The following is an 18387-nucleotide window of genomic DNA, read 5'->3' as shown; positions in this document are numbered from 1 at the left end:
CTTTTAAACGGCCTGGCAACTCATTTCATACACACTACTAGTCTATCAATGTGCCCCCCCTCCCTCGACAAATCGGCAGCACCCTGTCGAGCCCCTTATTTTTAAATTGGGGGATTTTTTATTCACCAAAAGGGGAATTTTGAGAGAAGTGTCTCAAGGGCACTTCAGAGGCCGAGCCTAACAATAAGGCAGTTATTAGTTGAAAGAAGGCTGCATTATTCCAGCCCTGACTTCACCCCACCGACCTCATAAACCGCTGTGTCTGCCGACGAGGAAGACTTGTTCAAAAGCAACTTCACGAGGATGGCATGAGCCCACTCGGTGGGATCGTTTCACACACAACAGGTGCAGACAACTGATGAAACAGAACTTTCCCAGTTTGTTCATCTTATGCATGCAAAAATAAATGCATCATATCTATGCATAGTGTGCATTGATAAACCCAATTCAACTTTTAATATCCATGTCTCCTTGTTCTAGGAGGGTATATATAACTCGTTACACAAGAGACAAGTGTCCATAGCATTTATGATGTTCAATACAGTCACTTTTTTTAACTGCTGCACTCTTTTCAAAATACCACCGACTGTGTGGGTGAATAAATGAAGCCCTGTCTCTGATCTCACTTCTACAACATCTCAAGGTGGTTCACTGCCTCTATAATGAACCCCCACACAACACAACACCGCTCAACACAGCAGCCAGGCTCAAGGCCCTGCAGACTCATCTGGGCCCCCAACACAAAAAGGTGCATCACACGTGATCCCGCACCGCCACGCCCCCTCGCCCTGAGCCAATGAGCGGCGCGCTTACTGCCCCGTCAGTGTTGTTTAAACTGCTCCAATGCAGCCGCCTGTTGCTGTTGCTAGATTGAAACCTTTCCCAGTTCCAGCGATGGCGGCCGCCGTGTCCGTTAGTGCCGCAGCCGGAGAAGACAACCCCAGCGTCGGGGCCAGCTTCAAGACCCGTCCGCCCTACGATTACGACCCCATCGCCGAGTACGAGGACTGGGCCTCCGGGGAGGGCGCGGAGCCCGGCGACGAGGAGGCCTGGGCGGGCGAGGAGGGGCCGCGGCGGGGCGAGGAGGAGCAGCCGGCGTTGAGCCCGGCGGAGGTGGAGACCCGGCTGGACAGGACCCGCCGCGAGTTCTACAACCGCCGCAAGATCATCATCAAGAACCTGCCCCCCGACGTCACCAACCAGGCGAGTTTCAGCTCTGCAAGTTTCCCTCCAGCGGCTTTATTCGGCGCAGGGAGGAAGGCTGCGTCAGTTAGACCTGTGATGATGATGATGATGATGATGATGATGCATATTTGTTGGCTAGTGCAAAGGACTCCCTGGCACGGCTGGGGTTTGCGCATATTGCTTGGTTTGTTTTTGCGAAGCCCCACCTGCAGACCGTCCCACTCTTGCATGTGGTTTGCTGCGTGCATTGGACTGCTCGCTGTCGTGCAGTGTCAAATATCCAGTTTCCTCCCAATTGTCATTCATTTGCTTTATTGTGACTTTTTTAAACGTACGTCTGATGCACTTCGGTCGTGCGTGGTTTGTGACTCGGGCCCGCAGGTCCTCTTGTTGTCACTGTGCTCCTTTCTCTCGGTCCTGCTCCTTTCCACGCACTTCTGTCTGCTGTCAGTGTCTCTCCCACTCGGTGTGCGAATACAAAGCCACCCTAACACCCAAGGCAAGGACCCGAAACAAGGGCGAGATGTCTTCTGTAACCTCCTCCATTGTTATTCTAATTAGGCATTCGGTGTTTCTGGAATACAATAACCACCGTGTGTTCTCGAACGTGTTTCTTTTGTAACGGCTTCGCATCCCTGCAGTTTCACTCCCTGAACTGCATCGGTTTTGTAGTCGGTTTTCACGTCATAGAAGCAGCTGTTGTAAAAACAGTGTGACTGAAATACAAATGTGACGCATGAGTTCGTGTGCGCTTTTCTATTGTTAGTGCACGCACAAGCCAGGTATTCCAGATCAGGGCATTTGCGTTAACTGACAAAACTGTTGTAGATGAGCTTGGAAAGTTCTAGACATGTATGTTGTGTGATCTGTGCGGTGGCAAGGGTTCCACAATGAACTGACCCCATGCGAGCTTGCACATGGCAGCATAGATGGGTTGTCCTTTTCACTCAGTGGATGAGGAAACAAAGGCTGGCGGTGATAATAGTGGGCAGTCAGCTGGGCGCCTGGGCATGGAGAGTTCAAGAAAAGGCCTGGCTGGGAGCGTGTGATCTTGGATCAATCCCCTTGGCACATGCCGTGACGCCCTCTTACGAGCTGCTGTATCCACATCAGAGTCGCGTGGGATCGGGTCACCCAAAGCTGCTGATGAGTCAATGAGTTTGCTTGCTTTGATTTGAATGAAAATGCATCAATCACTCTAGCTTCCTTTTACCGCCATCCACTTGCGAACCTGCGAAAATAACAGCCTTGTTGTGGAAGCGGTCCTCTCCCCCGCACCCAAGATAGAAAGTGTCAGAATAATGTGGTGCTACCACCCAGATCTTCCCTCATAATAGCTGCCTATGGGACACCTTGTCCTTCAGAACTGTTGTGCTAAACAAAATGGATATCCTTCCACTGCACTAGCATTTTATATAGTTTTAAAGTGAATCGGCCTGTGATCTCTGGTATCCCTTTATAGATTCCAGATCTATTCTGCATCTTCAACTGTAGTCCCACTTCCTGCCCTCCCTCCCTTCTGCTTTTGACTTTTTCAAAGACCATCTAAACTGTTCAAAGGTCACGCAAACAAATCCAGCTGGGTAACGTTGTCTTAATAAGTGACTGTTTGCAGACATGTTTGCTAATACCAGTGTGCGCCGCCACGGCGCTGCAAGGTCAAACTAGTTTCCAGTCCAAGCAAATTGCATGCAAAGGTCACTTACAAGGTTGTGCATTGGAAGCATCCAGTTTTGTTTAGGGAAAGTCAGACCCGTTTTGATTTTATTTTTACTTCTAGCTTGCAAGCCTTGGGGAAACCTGATTTTTGAAAAAGCATGGATTTAATGATTTAATGGAAAAAGATGTAATGCAGTTTCTCCACTGTCATTGGCTGCTCACGATTTAAAGATTTGCCTCATAATTAGTGTTGAATACACCTGCACTCTAATTCCATTCACACTTGTATCATGCAACTTTTAAAATTGTTAGATGCCAGTTTGCTTAATATTAAATAATCCAGGAACAACCCCCCCCCCCCCCCCCCCCACCTCTTCTCCCATAGGAGGTCCATGATCTTCTGAGTGACTACGACTTGAAATACTGCTTCGTAGACAAATACAAAGGAACGGGTGAGTATTTTTGACACTCCAGTGTTTTGTACATAAAGTTCCTCGAGGAAAACCTCTGAACGCTTGTATTGAAAAACTGCTGCACAAAAGCAGGTCCTCATGGCTGAGGGCAGGTGCTAGTTCCTTTTCAGTCAGAAGGCCGTTGTCACTGATTTGCTTGAAGCATTGTGACCAGTTTGCAGTATTGACTCTGGGGGAACTGAATCAAATCCCACCTTGTGGACACTGTGTAACCTGACAGACCTCTGCGGGGCACCTGTGGTCTAAGCCAGGGATATGGAAACCTGATGTTGGGCTCCTTGTGTTGCCGTTAAACTCTTTAATTGCTTAATTGAAAAACTCTTGCAGTCCTAGACGAGGACGAGGTACTGAGAGATTTGGCAAAAGCCCGCCGGACTTGGTCTGTGAAAAATGGGGTCAGGACACCCACTGCTGCAGATGGAATTTCCTAACCCCCCCACTTCTCTGCCTCTCCCAGCTTTCGTGACGCTACTGAACGGTGAACAAGCCAAGTCTGCCATCAAGGAGTACCACCAGCACTGCCTGCGGGAGCGCGAGATCTCCGTGCAGCTGCAGCCCACGGACGCGCTGCTGTGCATCGCCAACCTGCCCCTGTCCTTCACGCAGCAGCAGTTTGAGGACCTGGTGCGGCCCTTCGGCAACCTGGAGCGCTGCTTCCTGGTGTACAGCGAGAGCACGGGCCGCTCCAAGGGCTACGGCTTCGTGGAGTACATGAAGAAGGACTCGGCCGCCCGCGCCAAGTCGGAGCTCCTGGGCAAGCAGCTGGGCGCCCGTATGCTGTACGTGCACTGGACCGAGGTCAACTCGCTCACCTACCCCCTGCTGCACTCGCGCTGCCTGTGCGTGGACCGGCTGCCCTGCACTCTGCAGCACGCCGAGGACCTCCGCGACATCTTCACCGACTTCCAGCAGCCCAGCTTCTGCCAGGTGAGTCAGTCTGCTGGGCCCACCCAAGTCCCCAAGGGCCGCTGCTGCATATCTGCGACGTTGATAGATTCCCGTATTGGGTTAACCGGTCGTGAGATCCGTAGTGCCTTGCGCTGTTGAAGCCGTTTGCCCACGTCCGCTTCAGTGAGACACCTGGTCCGGTATTGGTTCTCTCTCCAGTGCTCTGAATCGGTGTCTGGAGGCCCCACTGGTCAGGTGACTGTTTTGCTCCCATTCCCGGGGCTGGGGGAGGGGAAGCAAGGGCAGTGGTCTTGCTAGCCAGGGCAGCTTTTCTATTGTGGAGATGGAGGATTAGAGCATTGTGTTCAGACCGAGGCCCGGTCCCTGACGCTCGAGACTGAGGTCTAGGTCAGAGGCTTCATTCTGTGGGTTTAGTTTAAAATGCAGGGTCTGACGTATTTAAAATCTGGTTGCCTAGCATGAGGTGCCTTAAATTTTACTTAAGATTATAAGGAATCTGTTGGGATCTATCCATGTCATGATCTCATGCTTGAGGTCTTTTGATGGGCCACATCGGTAGATGGACCGGTAGTTCATTCAGAAACTTGCCAAGTGCCAATATGGTCACATGTCAGTTTATGATGTAAACGATTCCTCCGTGAGGACATATCGGTAGCCAAATTTTACTGAAAATATTGGTCAATATCTGCTATTTAAGGAAAAATTATCACTTGCCCTTGATGGACCTTGGCACGGACCCGGCAGTTGGAAGGTCCCTTATGGCAGACCCTGAAATGCCTGCCATTTCTCTTCATAGAGTTGTTAGAAATGCTTCCCACGCCTGTAGAAAAGACCCCTGTAGGAGGGCTTGGCTGGCGTCCCACGGCCCTTCTCTCTGGGCTCACTCGGCTCCTCTGCGATGTGTGATGTTTTAATCTGGCTCTTGGAATGATCTCTTCATGCAGTGGATGGGATGTGCTTTATTCTAGTCCTGGTAGTTTGTGATCTTTTACATTGTTCAGTTTGTTTTGTATCCATTGTTGTGACAGACCGATGAAATGGCAAAAGGTCCCTCTGTGGGACCCCATAGGGGTCATAGGGACACCAGCCTATACATGTGCCATTTTTGTATGTAATTAGGTCACAGTAAGAAATCGCTTTGGGATTCCTGTGTCTGCTGTTTGTAGTTGTTTAGAGTGCAGTTACTCGTGTTTTGTGTGCAGTGTTTTGTCCTCATGCCTGCTCTATGGAAGCAGCTTTGTGCAGCTGCTTGGACTTCCACTGTTTCCTGGGGGGGGGTGCAGGGCTTTACCTTTCCCCCACTTTCTTGTCCGCGGGGGTGTGGGTCAGGATTCTATGGCAATGTCGCAGGTGCAGGGTGACCTGCAGGCATGTGGGTGAGGGGCCGGAGCTGGCCGTCCAGCCCCATTGTCCTCCTTTGATGCGTGACCTGGGGCTTTCTGGAACCGGTATAATGGATCGCTGCATAGGGAGCGCTGTGTGTGGATCTTTTATATTGTTTTAACTGGTGGGGGGGGGCAAGAGTATGTTCACCTTCCTTGTTTTGTGAAACCTGCAGGCAAGAAAAAGTGTGGTGCGATTTGGGTTCTTTCTGCATTCAGCTTTGCCACCTGATCGCCCCAGACTGGCATTGCAGGAAAACGCCACCTGTGTGGTCTTGGCATAAGGGGCGCAGAGATGGGGCCTCATGATGGCAGTGGGAGACCAGGCCTGCTTGGTCAGATTTTCATCTCGTGCCCCTAAAGTCCCCCCCCCCCCCATGTTGGATGTCCCCAGTCCTGACCGCCAGATTTGTATCCCTGTCCCTGTCCCCCAGCTAGCCCAGGGCCAGGACGGCAGCTTCCGGCGCTTCGCGGTGCTGGAGTTCGAGACGGCCGAGTTGGCGGAGATGGTGCAGAGGAGCAGCGACGGGCTGGCAGTGGGACGGACGCGCATCAGGGTGTCCTTCTGCGCCCCTGGCCCCCCGGGCAGGAGCATGCTGGCCGCGCTGATCGCCGCACAGACCATGGTAGGACCCGCTGCCCGGTTAATCTCGCCGCACGGCTCTGGCTGACCTGGCTCCCCACAGAACGGCAACCTTAACGCACTTTGTAACGCCGATATCCTGGAAGCTCCTTTTAAAACTTTTTTTTTTTTTTTTTTTAATGTTCCTCTGAAGTGGAGTCTTCTCTTTTAAACGGATACATTCTCTAACTTTTTGTATTATTGTGGCCCGTCTGCTCATGTCAACACTTGTTGCACCGTCTTGATCCAGTTTGCCCGTCTGTCCGCAGGCCCTGAATCGGGGGAAGGGTCTCCTCCCGGAGCCCAATGCCATGCAGATCCTCACCAGCCTGAACAACCCAGCCACCATGAAGCTACTGCTCAACCCCCTGCAACAGGGCAGGAAGCACGGTGAGACCCCGGTGCCCCCGGGCCAGAGGGCCTCCCTGCGCTGCACTGCCCTGTGACGCAATGTGTTCTAAAAGCTTTTATTTAAAACGCATCGATCCCATGAAGTGTTTAGTTGCTTTTTACCAATCTCCCCACAAAGCTCTTTGTTGCAGGACTTGGTTTATTAAACTCCACTAGGTGGCGCTCACTCCCCTCTTGAATGCAGTTCCCCAAAGTGTTCCCCAAATGTGCTGCAGCGTCTTCTGAACAGCCCATCGCTGCTCCTTCACCGGAAGCGAGACAGGAACTGAGAGCAGCTTGTCGGCCGCTGTGGCCTTGTGTTAAAGTGTTTGTGTTCGTGCAGGTCTCCTCGGAGCCGCCCCCTCCATGCCCCTCCTCGCCAACCCTGCGCTCACCGCCGCCTTGTTGCAGCTGGTGCTGCAGAACCAGGCCCAGCTCCAGCAGGTACGGGTATTCATTGCGCCGCCAGTCGAACGCAAACCTCCCCCCAAGTCTCGGGCCCGTGCCCATGGCAGCGGAGGCTATTGCATCATTTAGTTTTTAATGTGAGGAAAGTTGACCTTGAGGGGTTCAGTCCTGTCCCTCCGCTGTCATCGGGCTGCACACGATGATCGGGTCTCGCCTGGGGTGGGCCGGTTAACCGCTCAGATTTAGAGCTGAACTGCCGGCCTCTTGGTTCTGTTTTTCTGATCTTTTTCTTGGAAGTGTGAGATGGACTGCCTTTTCTCTATACATCTATATATATATATATATATTTTTTTTTTCTTCCTTCCCTTCACGCCGCCTCTGCAGAATGCATTGCTTGGGAACCCTCTGCTTCTGCAGAATCTTGTGTGGGCTCAGCTCCTGCACAATAAAGAGAACCAGGCGGGCCCGAGTGTGAGTTGGCCAGAGGGCTTGTGTGTGTGTGTGTGTGTGACGACTTCTGTGCTTCCTCTCAAGCCCTGTGTTCAGCACCGCTGTCCTCCTAGAGGGTCAGTTATCACGTGTTGCTTCAGCACAATGGCAGTATTGTCCCTGTGAGGGGGGGTGAAGAACTGGGGTGGGGGGCACATGCTGTGACACGAGCAGCTCTGTCCTGCAGCTGTAACAGATGTGATGTGTTTTTGCAAGAAGGATGTTTTTGACCGATTTTTAATAAAGAATGCAAAATAACTTTGAATAACATCGGAGGGCGGAGACCTTCCTTCTGCCAGGTTTATTCTGGAGCTGGGAAGGCTAATCCCGGGGTTTACACTTTCATGATTTAAGTAAGACTTTCCCAAAGCTGCCAAGTCGGTGAAACTTCAGTTATTCCATAGTAAGATCGCAGCTGACCTTTCCACTGTGTGAAATGGCAGCCAGAGACGCAGGGCTGTGTGGTTTGAAGTCAGTGTGTGTGCTGTGCGCTACAGTTTGGTTTTTATTTTGCGGTGTTTAACAGATCTAACTTTAAATGCATCTGATGAGAATCCCAGTGCGTCTCGCCCATGTGTTTTAAAAGCTGACTGCATTGTGAAGCCTGTCCGGTTTGTCTCTGCAGACTGGGATACTGGGAGAGAATCCCCTCGCTGGGTTACCAGCTCAGACGGCCCTTCAGCAGAGCATGGCGATGCTGGGAGAACTGGCCCCAGGTTAGTTGGTGACAATGGGTGTGGTTTGATTTGCTTGTGGTGGCCATCTTGTTTTATTAACCTACCTTGAACAGGTGATAGTTTGCACACATGACCTTGGCTAGAGCCTCTTTCTCTCCACTCTGCCCAGTGATTAATATTTTTGATCAATCCAATATGGCTTCCAAGGTCTTCACTTCATGCACAGTTTCACGAGACACCGTGCATTTGGAAGAAGCTGCGTGCTGTTGAAAGTAAACCCCCATGCTTCTACACGCACACGCGTGTATATGGACAATGACATCTGACGTGACATACAAACCTGTGCGGTCTGACCCGAATCCCCGCCACTCTGTTCTCAGGTGGGGCTCTGTCTACGGTCGGCCTCCCCGCAGACCTGTCCCCCCCAGGCCCGATCAAACCTCCAGGGGGGAGCCTCGGCCTTCCTCATCTTCTCGGTGGTGGGTCTCTGGACCGGGAGTCTCCCGCTGGCTTGGGGGGGCACTACCCCCAGACCACCCCTCCCCCCGTGCTCCAGGGCATCGCCAACCCCATCCTTGGCGGCATCCCTCAGCAGCCCGGCGCCGGCCTGCCTGCGGACAGTGGTTCTCTGATCCCGGGGGTAAGAACTCGGGGCGGGGGTGACTGCCACACTGTGACACAGCCGTGTGTGTGTGTTTCAGTGTGTAATTGTTTCCGTGCGATGAGTTGCGTAAATCCTTGTCTCGCTTCTCCTGTCAGGTGTCCATACTGGGAGAGCCCCCGAAAGACATGAAGATCCCCCAGAACCCCTTCCTCAACCTCTACAGCGCATTCCCTTCGTCGGGCTCAGGTGGGAAATGCAACCAGACTCGTCCCTCGGCCTCGGGAACCTGCGGGTGATCGGAGGTCTTGTGGATGCTGGGGATTATTGGCGTGTGTGACAACCCATTGTGTACTGACCTTTTAAATCTCCGCCCCAGGTGCCCACTCCAGACCCCATCCCTACCGGAAAAAGCCCTCAGTCTTGGGGAACATGTCCAATCCCAGGAATGCTCAGAACTCCCACTCGGACTTCTCCCCCCCTGCCAGCGTGCGGTACCAAGACTCCTATTCGTACGGCGACTACAAATGGGTCAGTGGCGCGCGTGCGCTATTTTACCTTTCCCCCCCCCCCCCCCCTCCGATCGCTGAGCCTGCTCCCCTGTGACCCAAGTGAGCCAAGCCAGTCGGATCGAGGTCCGCATCGTTCCTGTCGATGTTGTGGCAAAGCGGCCCCGAGCGAAATCCCCAAATTAGGAGCTAAATCGGCTCCAGATTCCTAGCAGTCGCATTATTTTGTGACGTGCCAGGGTTACATTTAAATCTGTCACTCTTGCATCTCAAACATACAGATTGACTTTAAAACAAATAAACTAATGGAAATAGTCTGCTTGGCAGGACCCTGTGTCGCACGCGTACCAGCAGCCCGAGTCCACGCACCCGAGCGCTTCCAGAGGCTACGGCCATCACCGGCAGAAGGTAGGAGCCTGAACCCGCTGGGGGTGGGGGGGTGCGGACATGATCGCTGGTCTCGGACACGAGGGGAACCCTAACCTCGTGTTCTGTTTGGTTGCAGAACCCGTACCAGTCTGGCTACGCCGAGAGGAGTGGCTATGGGCTGCCGGCAGCGTCCTCCCAGCACCCAGGCTCCCCCCCGGCGTACTTCAGCAGCGCTGTGGGCGCCGCCCTGGAGCCGCCCTATCTCAACAAGGTCAGGGGTCTCGTCTGGGGTCACGGGGGTCTCGTGCTCGCTAGTCACGTTAGCTCTTGTATCTGGTTTTGTCTTTGTAACCAACACAAAAACTCTTCTGGCGTTTTCTGATCCTGTACGAACACGTGGACTTGAGAACCGGTGTGAAGCGTAGCAGGACTGCAGTTTCCTGTCGCTGAAACCAAGCCCTCCTGTTGATTCGGAGTCGGACGGAGAGCAGGACTGACTGACTGACTCGTCTGTGTGAATCTGAATTAAAACCAGTTTCTCTTTCACTTGCAGGCGGTAGGAATGCCTCCCATGTCCCATACAGGGGGCCTGTACGGCTACTCCTCGCCTCCCGGAAACGTGCTGAAGGTAACTAATTTTATTTTGTATCAGACGAGTGTCGGTAAGGGTCTGGAGGCGGCAAAAGCCCCGTTTCCTCAAACGCGAAGGGAAGCTCGTAACACCCTCGGGTGCTCTAAGACGGGCCTGCTCTCAGGATCGTGTCGCTCACGGCCTGCGGGACTCGGTTCCTGGTTGCTGCGGGTGTCAGGCTGGCTGTGAAAGTGGAAGCGGCCGCTGATGGTGCCAAGATGCCAGTCGAGGTCTGCTCCAGCTAGAGAAACTATCTGTGGTGTCTTTCTCGGGAGCCAGTTTTCTTTCCTCGACTCGAAGCGGTTTTGTGTGTGAGGAATTGAAGCGGGGGTGCTTTTGACCTCCCTCGGTAATGATTTGAGCCACAATGTGTCCATAAAGACTGACGGATACAGGACATACTATAGACCAGTGATTCCCAACCCTAGTCCTGGAGCTCTTAATTGAACTAATTTCCTAAATCGGAACCTATTCATATTAAACTAGGGGCTTTAAGTATAGAATTGTATAAAGAACTATCCCTTATACTTCAGTCAAATCTAAGCAGAATACTTCAATTTAGTACCCTTTTGCTGTAGACAGACTGGTGGCTGTGGCAGTTTTCTAAACCAGACCCTCTTGTTTTCAGACGCCGGTCGGGGGCCAGAAGCGCGTCTTCTCTCGCCTCATCCCGTCGCCCGAGCCCAGCCCCGAGGGGGGGTACGTGGGCCAGCACTCGCAGGGCCTGGGGGGGCACTACGCCGACTCCTACCTGAAGCGGAAACGGATATTCTGAGGACTGAGCCTCCGAGGGGAGCGGCGGGGGTGGCAGCAGCGGGAGAGCGAGGGAGAGGGAGGAAAACCAACAAGAACCGGAGAACGCTTTCCCTTGTAAGGATCGTCCCAGCGGCGTAGCGGTGATCCTGACACGAGTGCGGTAGTGCTGTGTGGTGGTCTCGGTTCGGGGGCTTTTCCCAGCGGGGGTTTAGACTCCAGTTGGTTGTGAGGTGTGTGTATATACTGGGAGACTGGTATTAATGCGATTGATTTTCCTCCCTCGGGCTCTAATCCCGCTTCTCCATTTGGACGCGTAAGGTTTCAATTCGACACTTGCCTTGTAATGTGAGGTTTAACTTTAATTTTATTTGTACATGTATATTTTAAGTTGGGTTTTATTTTTGATGTTTTTTGTTTTACAATTTGCCTCATGTTATGCAGGGATTTTTTATTTTTATTTTGAATGAAAGCGGTCTAAATCTAATCCAGGATTTCTGGTTATATTTGCTGTCGCCAAACTGACTTGTGTTGGAAGTTTCTGGGTTTTATTTTATGCCCCTTTAGGCTAAACCCTAATATTTGATGCTTTACTTTGTGTGAAAATAGGGGATTTTTATTTTATTTTGCTTCCCATCTCTTGCTGCCTGTATTTAACAATTTTTAGTTAATGACAGGAAGCGTTTTTATTTTGTATGTTGTTCTGTCTCTGTAAATTTAAGTCAACTCGTTCACTTATTTTAATTTTCTCCCCTATTGACTCTGTTCCGCAGGGTGACAATGCCGTGTATAGTGTACAGCATGTAGTGTCTCGTCTAGATTTAGTTTTTTAATTCATGTGCAGCAGTAATGGTACACATTTCTATTTTTACACAATTTATTTGATAAACCTCAAGATGCAGTCGTTCTCCTGAATTCGGAGATCTGGAAAAGTTGGAGAGGAAAGCGGGTCGTTTTGCCTTTTCCCCCCCGTCTCTTCCACGGAAGTGAATTCTGGACACCGACTCTTTCCTACAGTTGTGCGCGTCTGAACACAACTGGCTTTTACCTCAGACCCGTAACCAGCCGGTCCCGGAGCGCGTTCTCGCCAGCGGTCCGGTCCTACTCGTGCCTTTCTTCCATATATGAAACGTAACGTTGCCAAACCTCTGCAGTATTCCCAGGTCGGGGGGGTGTTCGAGGGATTTCGGTTGCTGCTCTTCAGACTGTGCCTGTGTCGACGCGGCGAGACCGGCCTCTTCTCCGTCTCTCGGTGCCTCGGCGCTCGCCTCTCGCCTCTCGTCTTGTTTTAGTGTGACTGCTCTCTTTGTCTGATTTCCAGAGGCCAGTGTCATTTTTGTTCTGTCCCTTTGTGCCCAAGACCATTTTGTATGTCCCCCCACATTGCTCCTCTGTGTCTGGATTTTCTTTCTGAATCCTGTAAGTGTAATGCAAGGCAGCGGAGGGCGAAGAATTAAAAGGCCATCATTTACAACCCAAATAAAGGTGAAAAATCACTTGCGCAAATGACGTCCTGTTCTTGTTTTTGTTCTTTCGTTCTGAATCTCTGGCACCGGTGGTGATGGTTCAGTTGCACTCAATCGGGCGTGTGGTCAAGTGGGCCGAGTCCTCCCTTCGTTCCCCTCTGTGTTCAGATCACTTCACCTGTTCTTTGCTCTTGCACCTCCTTCCCTGTAGCCTCTGTCTGACACGGTCCATCGCTCTTCAGTCTTTTTTCCACCTCACTCGCAGGCCTTTGTAGAAGAAACGCACACGGTCCTGAGTTGCGGTGCCGTGTTCGCGTGGATCGGGTTTTGTTCGTACACATTAGATTTTCCAAAGGGAGCATTATTGATGCTGTTAAGGTCAGACCTAATTCAGGACTACTTGGTGTTAAATTAGCGACGACTCAAGGGTGAGTTCAACCCCCCAATGCTTGAACCATGGCTAGCCTTCAGTTTAAATCTGGCTCCTCTTCACTAAGTGTTGCCAGTCCTATTCAAAGTGCTTTTATATGGATCGTGTACACCCGTTTGGGTCGTTCTTGGCACTTTATTACAAGTGGTGAAATTAAGATTTAACTGGAATGAAACCTTTCCAAACTCAGATGGTGCTGCAATTTTTCTTTAAAGACTTGAATCATTTGTCATCTCGGACTTGAGCCATGCTTGGACCTCCACCCAATCCTCGTCCAGCGTCTTATGACTGGTATTAACATGGAGTGACCGGTCATTAATCGCGCTGTCCGGCTGGCATTATTGCCTCCTTTAGCAGTATTGCCTGACAGCAGTGTATATCCAGTCTCTCTGCTGCTTTAATGCCGATCTAGATTTTCAGAAATCCCGGCCCTGGGTTTTTATTGGGGAAACTTTTAAACCTGTTTTGTCACTCAATGAGTAACGCAGCTGTGTGTTCCTCGACTGGTCCGCCCAGATCCATTAACGCACAGATTTAAATGGGAGTTTTTGACCGACCCACTGGTCCCGCCTTTCTGTGCAGTTTCCTCTTGGACGACACTGGAAGTGAACTCCGGTGGAAGGGGGGAGGCTTGAAATGTCCCAGTCTTTATTTCCAATGCGTGGGATTTTTGTGCTTGTCGAGCGTTTTTAATCTGTAAGGCGTGGCACCGCACACAGCAGTTGGGACGCAGGCGGGGCGGGTGGCATCTCAGGTTTTCTCCGTGGTGTGGTGGTTTTAAAAACCAGGCTTTATTTCCCTGCCCTTCTGTATCCCCCTCCCCCTGCTCTGGGTTGTGTGGATCAAGTGGTGCAGCTCTTGTGTATAGTATACTTTCCACTGAAATACTCTGCTGTTATATTTTTTTGTGTGAATGTTTTTGAACAAGTAAATGTAATTTAAAATTGCAAACGTGTCTTTTATTTGTCCTTTTTGCTCCAGTCAAAAGCACTCACTTTTCCAGAGCAGCTGTAGCTCGGTCCCTCGGAGTAACTGGTTTTATACCCCACGAGACTGTGGCTCAAACCTTGTAGAGCAGTGCCTCCCACCCGAGGACCCACTTCTCTGCTGGCTTTTGTTCCAGCCCAGCTCTCAATTGAGCTAAATTTCCTAAATCACAGCCTTTTCATTATTTTAAACTGTAGGGGTTTTAAGTTAAGTATAACGTGTTTATAAGGAACTTGACTTAAAACCCCTACTGTTTAAAATAATTAAAAAGGCTGTGATTTAGGAAATTTAGCTCAGCTGGAATAAAAGCCAGCAGAGAAGTGGGTCCGCCGAGTCCATTCCTTTAGGGTCGGCAGCAAATGAAACCGGAGACCCGATTTATTCTGATATAAAGTGGGAGGGGAGTGGGTGGATATTGCACAGGGGTGGCAGACAAACGCAGTCCTCTTGGTGTGTCTTCCTGGAAAGACCAGTAGGTGGTGCAAAGGGGGACCCCGTATGGACCTTTCAGATCACAGCTTTGGCGTTTTTGGGGAAATTCCACATTGGTAAATCGTTGCCATCTGGAACACTGTTATACTTTAACTAGCAGTGTGTTTATTACATTCCCTAACCTCAGCTTAGAGCGAATGTGATTTAAGCTAGCCTGGCATTTGAAGGACGAAGAAGTTAGTCACAGTTTTGTGGTCTCCCGTGCACACCCCTTGTATTCAATATCTTTCCATGTAAAAATAGTGTAGGAGCTGCGGTTTCTGTGGCTGGCGCTTCAGGGCGTTCGGTTTAACTGGAATCCCGCAGTCCTGCTGTGGGACGTGGCAGGTCCTCCTCCCCAGAGGTTACTGGAATACCCCCCCCCCGAATCCCTGCATCCTGAGTGAGGACTGGGGAATCCCAGGGGGAGGGGGGCACCTTAAACATGCAGCCAACTCCCTGCTGCTGTGTGTCATCCTCGGACTGCTGCTTAAACTGCAACTGAATGTGGAAGTGTCCTTTATTTTTGCGGTTTTAGAGGCAAAGTCCAGCCTGTTTTGTATGCTGAGCTTAGAATAGACTTCGCTCTCAGGCAGGCGCTGCTGTCAGGCTCGTCACAGCCCTGGCGCTACTGCGATTTACAGTGGCAGGAATATCATTATGATGCGTTACATGTGCAGCAGCTGCAACTGTTTATAAAAGGAGGGGGTGGGGGATAATAAAACTATTCTGGAACACGCCAGATGCCCTGCCTACCCCCGCACAGATGTTGGTGAAGAAAGCCTTCCTCCATCCCCGGGCTCGGACTGTCCCTCTCGATCTGAGCCAGCCGTTTCTCCTAATTTTATTTTTTTTTCCCCTCTTTTTAGACTGGTTTTCCCAATGCCAAACGAATTATGCATCCTCCCAGAAACCATGTGCTGTGCTTGTGTGAGTACAGCAGCAGCCTCCGCCTTTTTCCACTAGCTTTGCACAGACGCTCCGGAGGGAGGCGTGGTGTTTCGTCTGGCAGAGGCTGTGGGATCCATATCTCTCCCAGAGCTGCCGCTTTCTTAAAAGGGTCAGACCTACTGGCTTTGAACGCGTTGCAATGCCTTTGAAGACAGTGTGTAGCCTGGAAAAGCTCCTTAATTCACCTTGAGCTTTCCTTTTTAACCAGGTTACACTGTTTTGGCAATCCAGACCCGATACAAATTAGAAACAGATGCCTAAAGTGAAGCATTTACGGTTTAGTTTTTCTCCCATTGGGCAAATTAGACGTTCAATTGATGCATGTTCCAGAGTCTGTCAACTCCAATGACAAATGACACAAAGAAGAGCCCCCCCCACTGAAGTGTGATGAAACAGCGCGCGCTTGTGAAGGCCACAAAGACGCTCAGTGTGTGGGTTCGGCACGGCCCAGAGCACGTGCTCCCATCTGGCACAGCTGCAGGACCCCGCCCGTCTGTATGGGGTCAAATTAGCGCCACAAGAATGTCATCAAAAATGAAACTCGTATTATACACTGGGGGAAAGATCAAGTTGAAAACGTCGCAGGAATCTTTTTGCGCAAGACTGAAAAAATGGATGTTGAGATCAAAAATGAAACGTTCAAAATCCAAATGTATAGAACTATTGAAAACCATTATAATGCAAGATTAAAACTTGCATTTTCCCCGACTGCCTTTGGTTTCGACACTAGGATCTCTTTCGCTGAATGTTTTTTCGATTCACTTTTGTCAATTTTTCTACAAAGGCGGCGATTAGAGGGAAGCGTGAATCGTGGCTCTCCATTGGTCCACTAGGTTGAGTGAAGGTTCTTCCAGGCCAATTAATGGCTGATCTGACGTGTCACCACTATGCACCAAATCTTTTCCTTTCCCTGTGTTTGTACCCACACGACTGAGGGGCTGCGTCCCAAATCGCACACTTGCTCCCTCGTTCCCTTCCCTTACAGGGTGGAAGTACTGCGGTGGCCATCTTAAGGGGTGTCCCAATAGCGTCTTTTTGTTTTCTAACGCAGTTATGCCAAAACCACGCCCTGTTTCCGTTAGGGGCATGCCCTAGCCTTATAGATCTGCGTCATTGGTCAACAGCCCGAGAGCGCTGATTGGACAGACTCGGAGAGAGCGAGCCCGAGACTCTCGGTACAATAGTGATGGGCAGTTCGACTCTTTTTAATGACTCGATTAATTTGATTCAGTTCGCTTAATCGATTCAATTAGTTCATTCCATTCACTGATTCAATGACACGAAAATAACCAATGCAGACTAAAACAGGATTGTTAGATTTATTTTAAAGGTGCAGGAACGAGTCGTTCACAAACTGCACCTCACAAAAGTGAGGAAAATCTGTATTTGGTTCACTGGGTTACATTAAATTATAGTTGTGACAAATATATATTTAGAGTCCTGCACATAACAGTTTGAAGCATTAACGTGTTGGATAAATAATCTAATTTAATCTTGTGCAGTAAGCAAGGATTTATGTAACCAACATGGGCCATACGGTCTTCAGTTTTGTAACACTCGAGTTGAGAGGCAACTTGGTTTCTTTTTAAGAAGAACGAATGTGCCAGACTCGAGTCAGTGATGCTTTCAGCTTGTCGCCATTGTTGACCCATATGGACTGAACAATTAACATCTTGTAAACAAACACTCTCAGATCGGATGCCGACGCAAAGGCCGAGCTAAAACACAACACCTGCGTTTTAATCAGAAAGTGTAACGTTTACATGTGTCTGGAGCTCATAAGGACAGGAAAGGCTATATGATGTTCAAACACTGAAGATCCATCAGCAATAAGTGTATGAGATGTAAGACTGATAAGCGCACTAACTGTTTATATGAAGGACTTCAAAACACACACACTAACAGCGTTTTTAAACAAGGGATGGCGGCTGAAGTGCATTCATCACATCTGTAAGCACAGTAATAGAGAGACCCCGCAACACTCAGCTGTCGCACTCGTATAAAACTGCAGAACCAGTACCGGTACTGTGGGTCTCTCAGAGTCTGTCCAATCAGCGCTCTCACGCTGTTGACCACTGATGCGGACCTATAAGGCGAGGACACTGGGTGTGGTTTGGTGTAACTGCGTTTGAAAACTAATCACGTGTCCCAGTCCCTCAGGGAGTGAAGAGCCTGTCGAGCGGTTTGTCCCTTCAGCGCTCCCTTCGACGGAGTGAACAGAAGAGCACACTGCGGAACAGTTTTAGCGCTGAAGTCCCAGACCTCTCTGCGTTCGAGGCGGAGACACGTCAACTGGGAAAATATGTCAGCGGTGGGTGTATGTAAATGTAATGTAATGCTACTTAGACAGTTGTATAATTCTGTATAATTTGCTTTCGATTTTTATTTTTATCAATTTTTTCACTCCTGCTCCAAAACAGTTACTTTTTCAACTTTATTTATGATATTTTTAGTTTTGAATTCAATACTTATGCTACTGATTTATACTAATGCTACTACTTTGCAACTGGGCGTGTGCACACAGGCCGTGTAGTGCTGTGCGTCTTCTGTGCCCATAAAAGGTCCACACGCTAACACAGCCCTTCTGAGATGCATGCGCAAGTTCATACAATGCGGACACTGCTGGGCCAGATCATGGCACCGAGATTAGAACCAGTCATCAATAAACGGTTCTTTTTCTTTATTTTGGTTACATTTTCTTCTAACTTTTTCCGAAGAAGATTATAATTTTCTTACAGTTTGAATAAGTTCGTTTCTGGCTGCCGGCCCAGCCCCAGTGAGGGCGTGGCCATGGACACCGCCTGTATACAATGGCTGGCTGTTTTTGTTTTGATCTGTTAAACTGAACTTGACATAAATCCTATTAATCTCTTTGAGGGAACAAGTGTGAAACAGCACAGAAGAATGTGTGTAGTGGGTGGAAATATGGTTGGAAAATAGAGGTTTGAGACACAATCCATTGCTCCAAGAGAATGATGTGGATTCTCGTGTTTTTAACAGGACTAAAACAGGACACCAGAGCCAA

General features: G+C 50.0%; 1 protein-coding gene across 2 annotated transcripts; it reads left to right on the top strand.

Moving 5' to 3' along the window:
* The first annotated feature begins 851 nt into the window (after nucleotides 1–851).
* raver1 (ribonucleoprotein, PTB-binding 1) lies at nucleotides 852–13904 on the top strand. 2 transcript variants are annotated; one of them, XM_066707870.1, is made up of 14 exons: nucleotides 852–1203; nucleotides 3230–3296; nucleotides 3775–4244; nucleotides 6043–6234; nucleotides 6500–6620; nucleotides 6964–7064; nucleotides 8143–8233; nucleotides 8575–8834; nucleotides 8954–9044; nucleotides 9175–9326; nucleotides 9620–9712; nucleotides 9810–9944; nucleotides 10227–10301; nucleotides 10933–13904. In XM_066707870.1, the coding sequence occupies exons 1-14, from the start codon at nucleotides 895–897 to the stop codon at nucleotides 11077–11079; spliced, it is 2304 nt and encodes a 767-aa protein (XP_066563967.1). In that variant the 5' UTR covers nucleotides 852–894; the 3' UTR covers nucleotides 11080–13904. The 2 variants fall into 2 exon arrangements, with proteins under 2 accessions (XP_066563967.1, XP_066563968.1); XM_066707871.1 differs by having other exon boundaries at nucleotides 853–1203; nucleotides 9632–9712.
* Nucleotides 13905–18387: the final 4483 nt, after the last annotated feature.

The sequence above is a fragment of the Amia ocellicauda genome, chromosome 7 (genome assembly GCF_036373705.1).
Source record: "Amia ocellicauda isolate fAmiCal2 chromosome 7, fAmiCal2.hap1, whole genome shotgun sequence".
Lineage (NCBI taxonomy): Eukaryota > Metazoa > Chordata > Actinopteri > Amiiformes > Amiidae > Amia > Amia ocellicauda.
Note: the sequence above shows the minus strand (reverse complement) of the source record. Positions and strands in the feature narration are given on the sequence as shown.

What these genes read in the sequence shown, in the direction of transcription:
- raver1 (XM_066707870.1), top strand. Translation starts at nt 895, where the DNA reads ATGGCGGCCGCCGTGTCCGTTAGTGCCGCAGCCGGAGAAGACAACCCC. An exon ending in GCTGGGAGAACTGGCCCCAG is followed by an intron (nt 8,234 to 8,574) that starts GTTAGTTGGTGA and finishes CTCTGTTCTCAG; the next exon opens with GTGGGGCTCTGTCTACGGTC. An exon ending in CTCCCGGAAACGTGCTGAAG is followed by an intron (nt 10,302 to 10,932) that starts GTAACTAATTTT and finishes TCTTGTTTTCAG; the next exon opens with ACGCCGGTCGGGGGCCAGAA.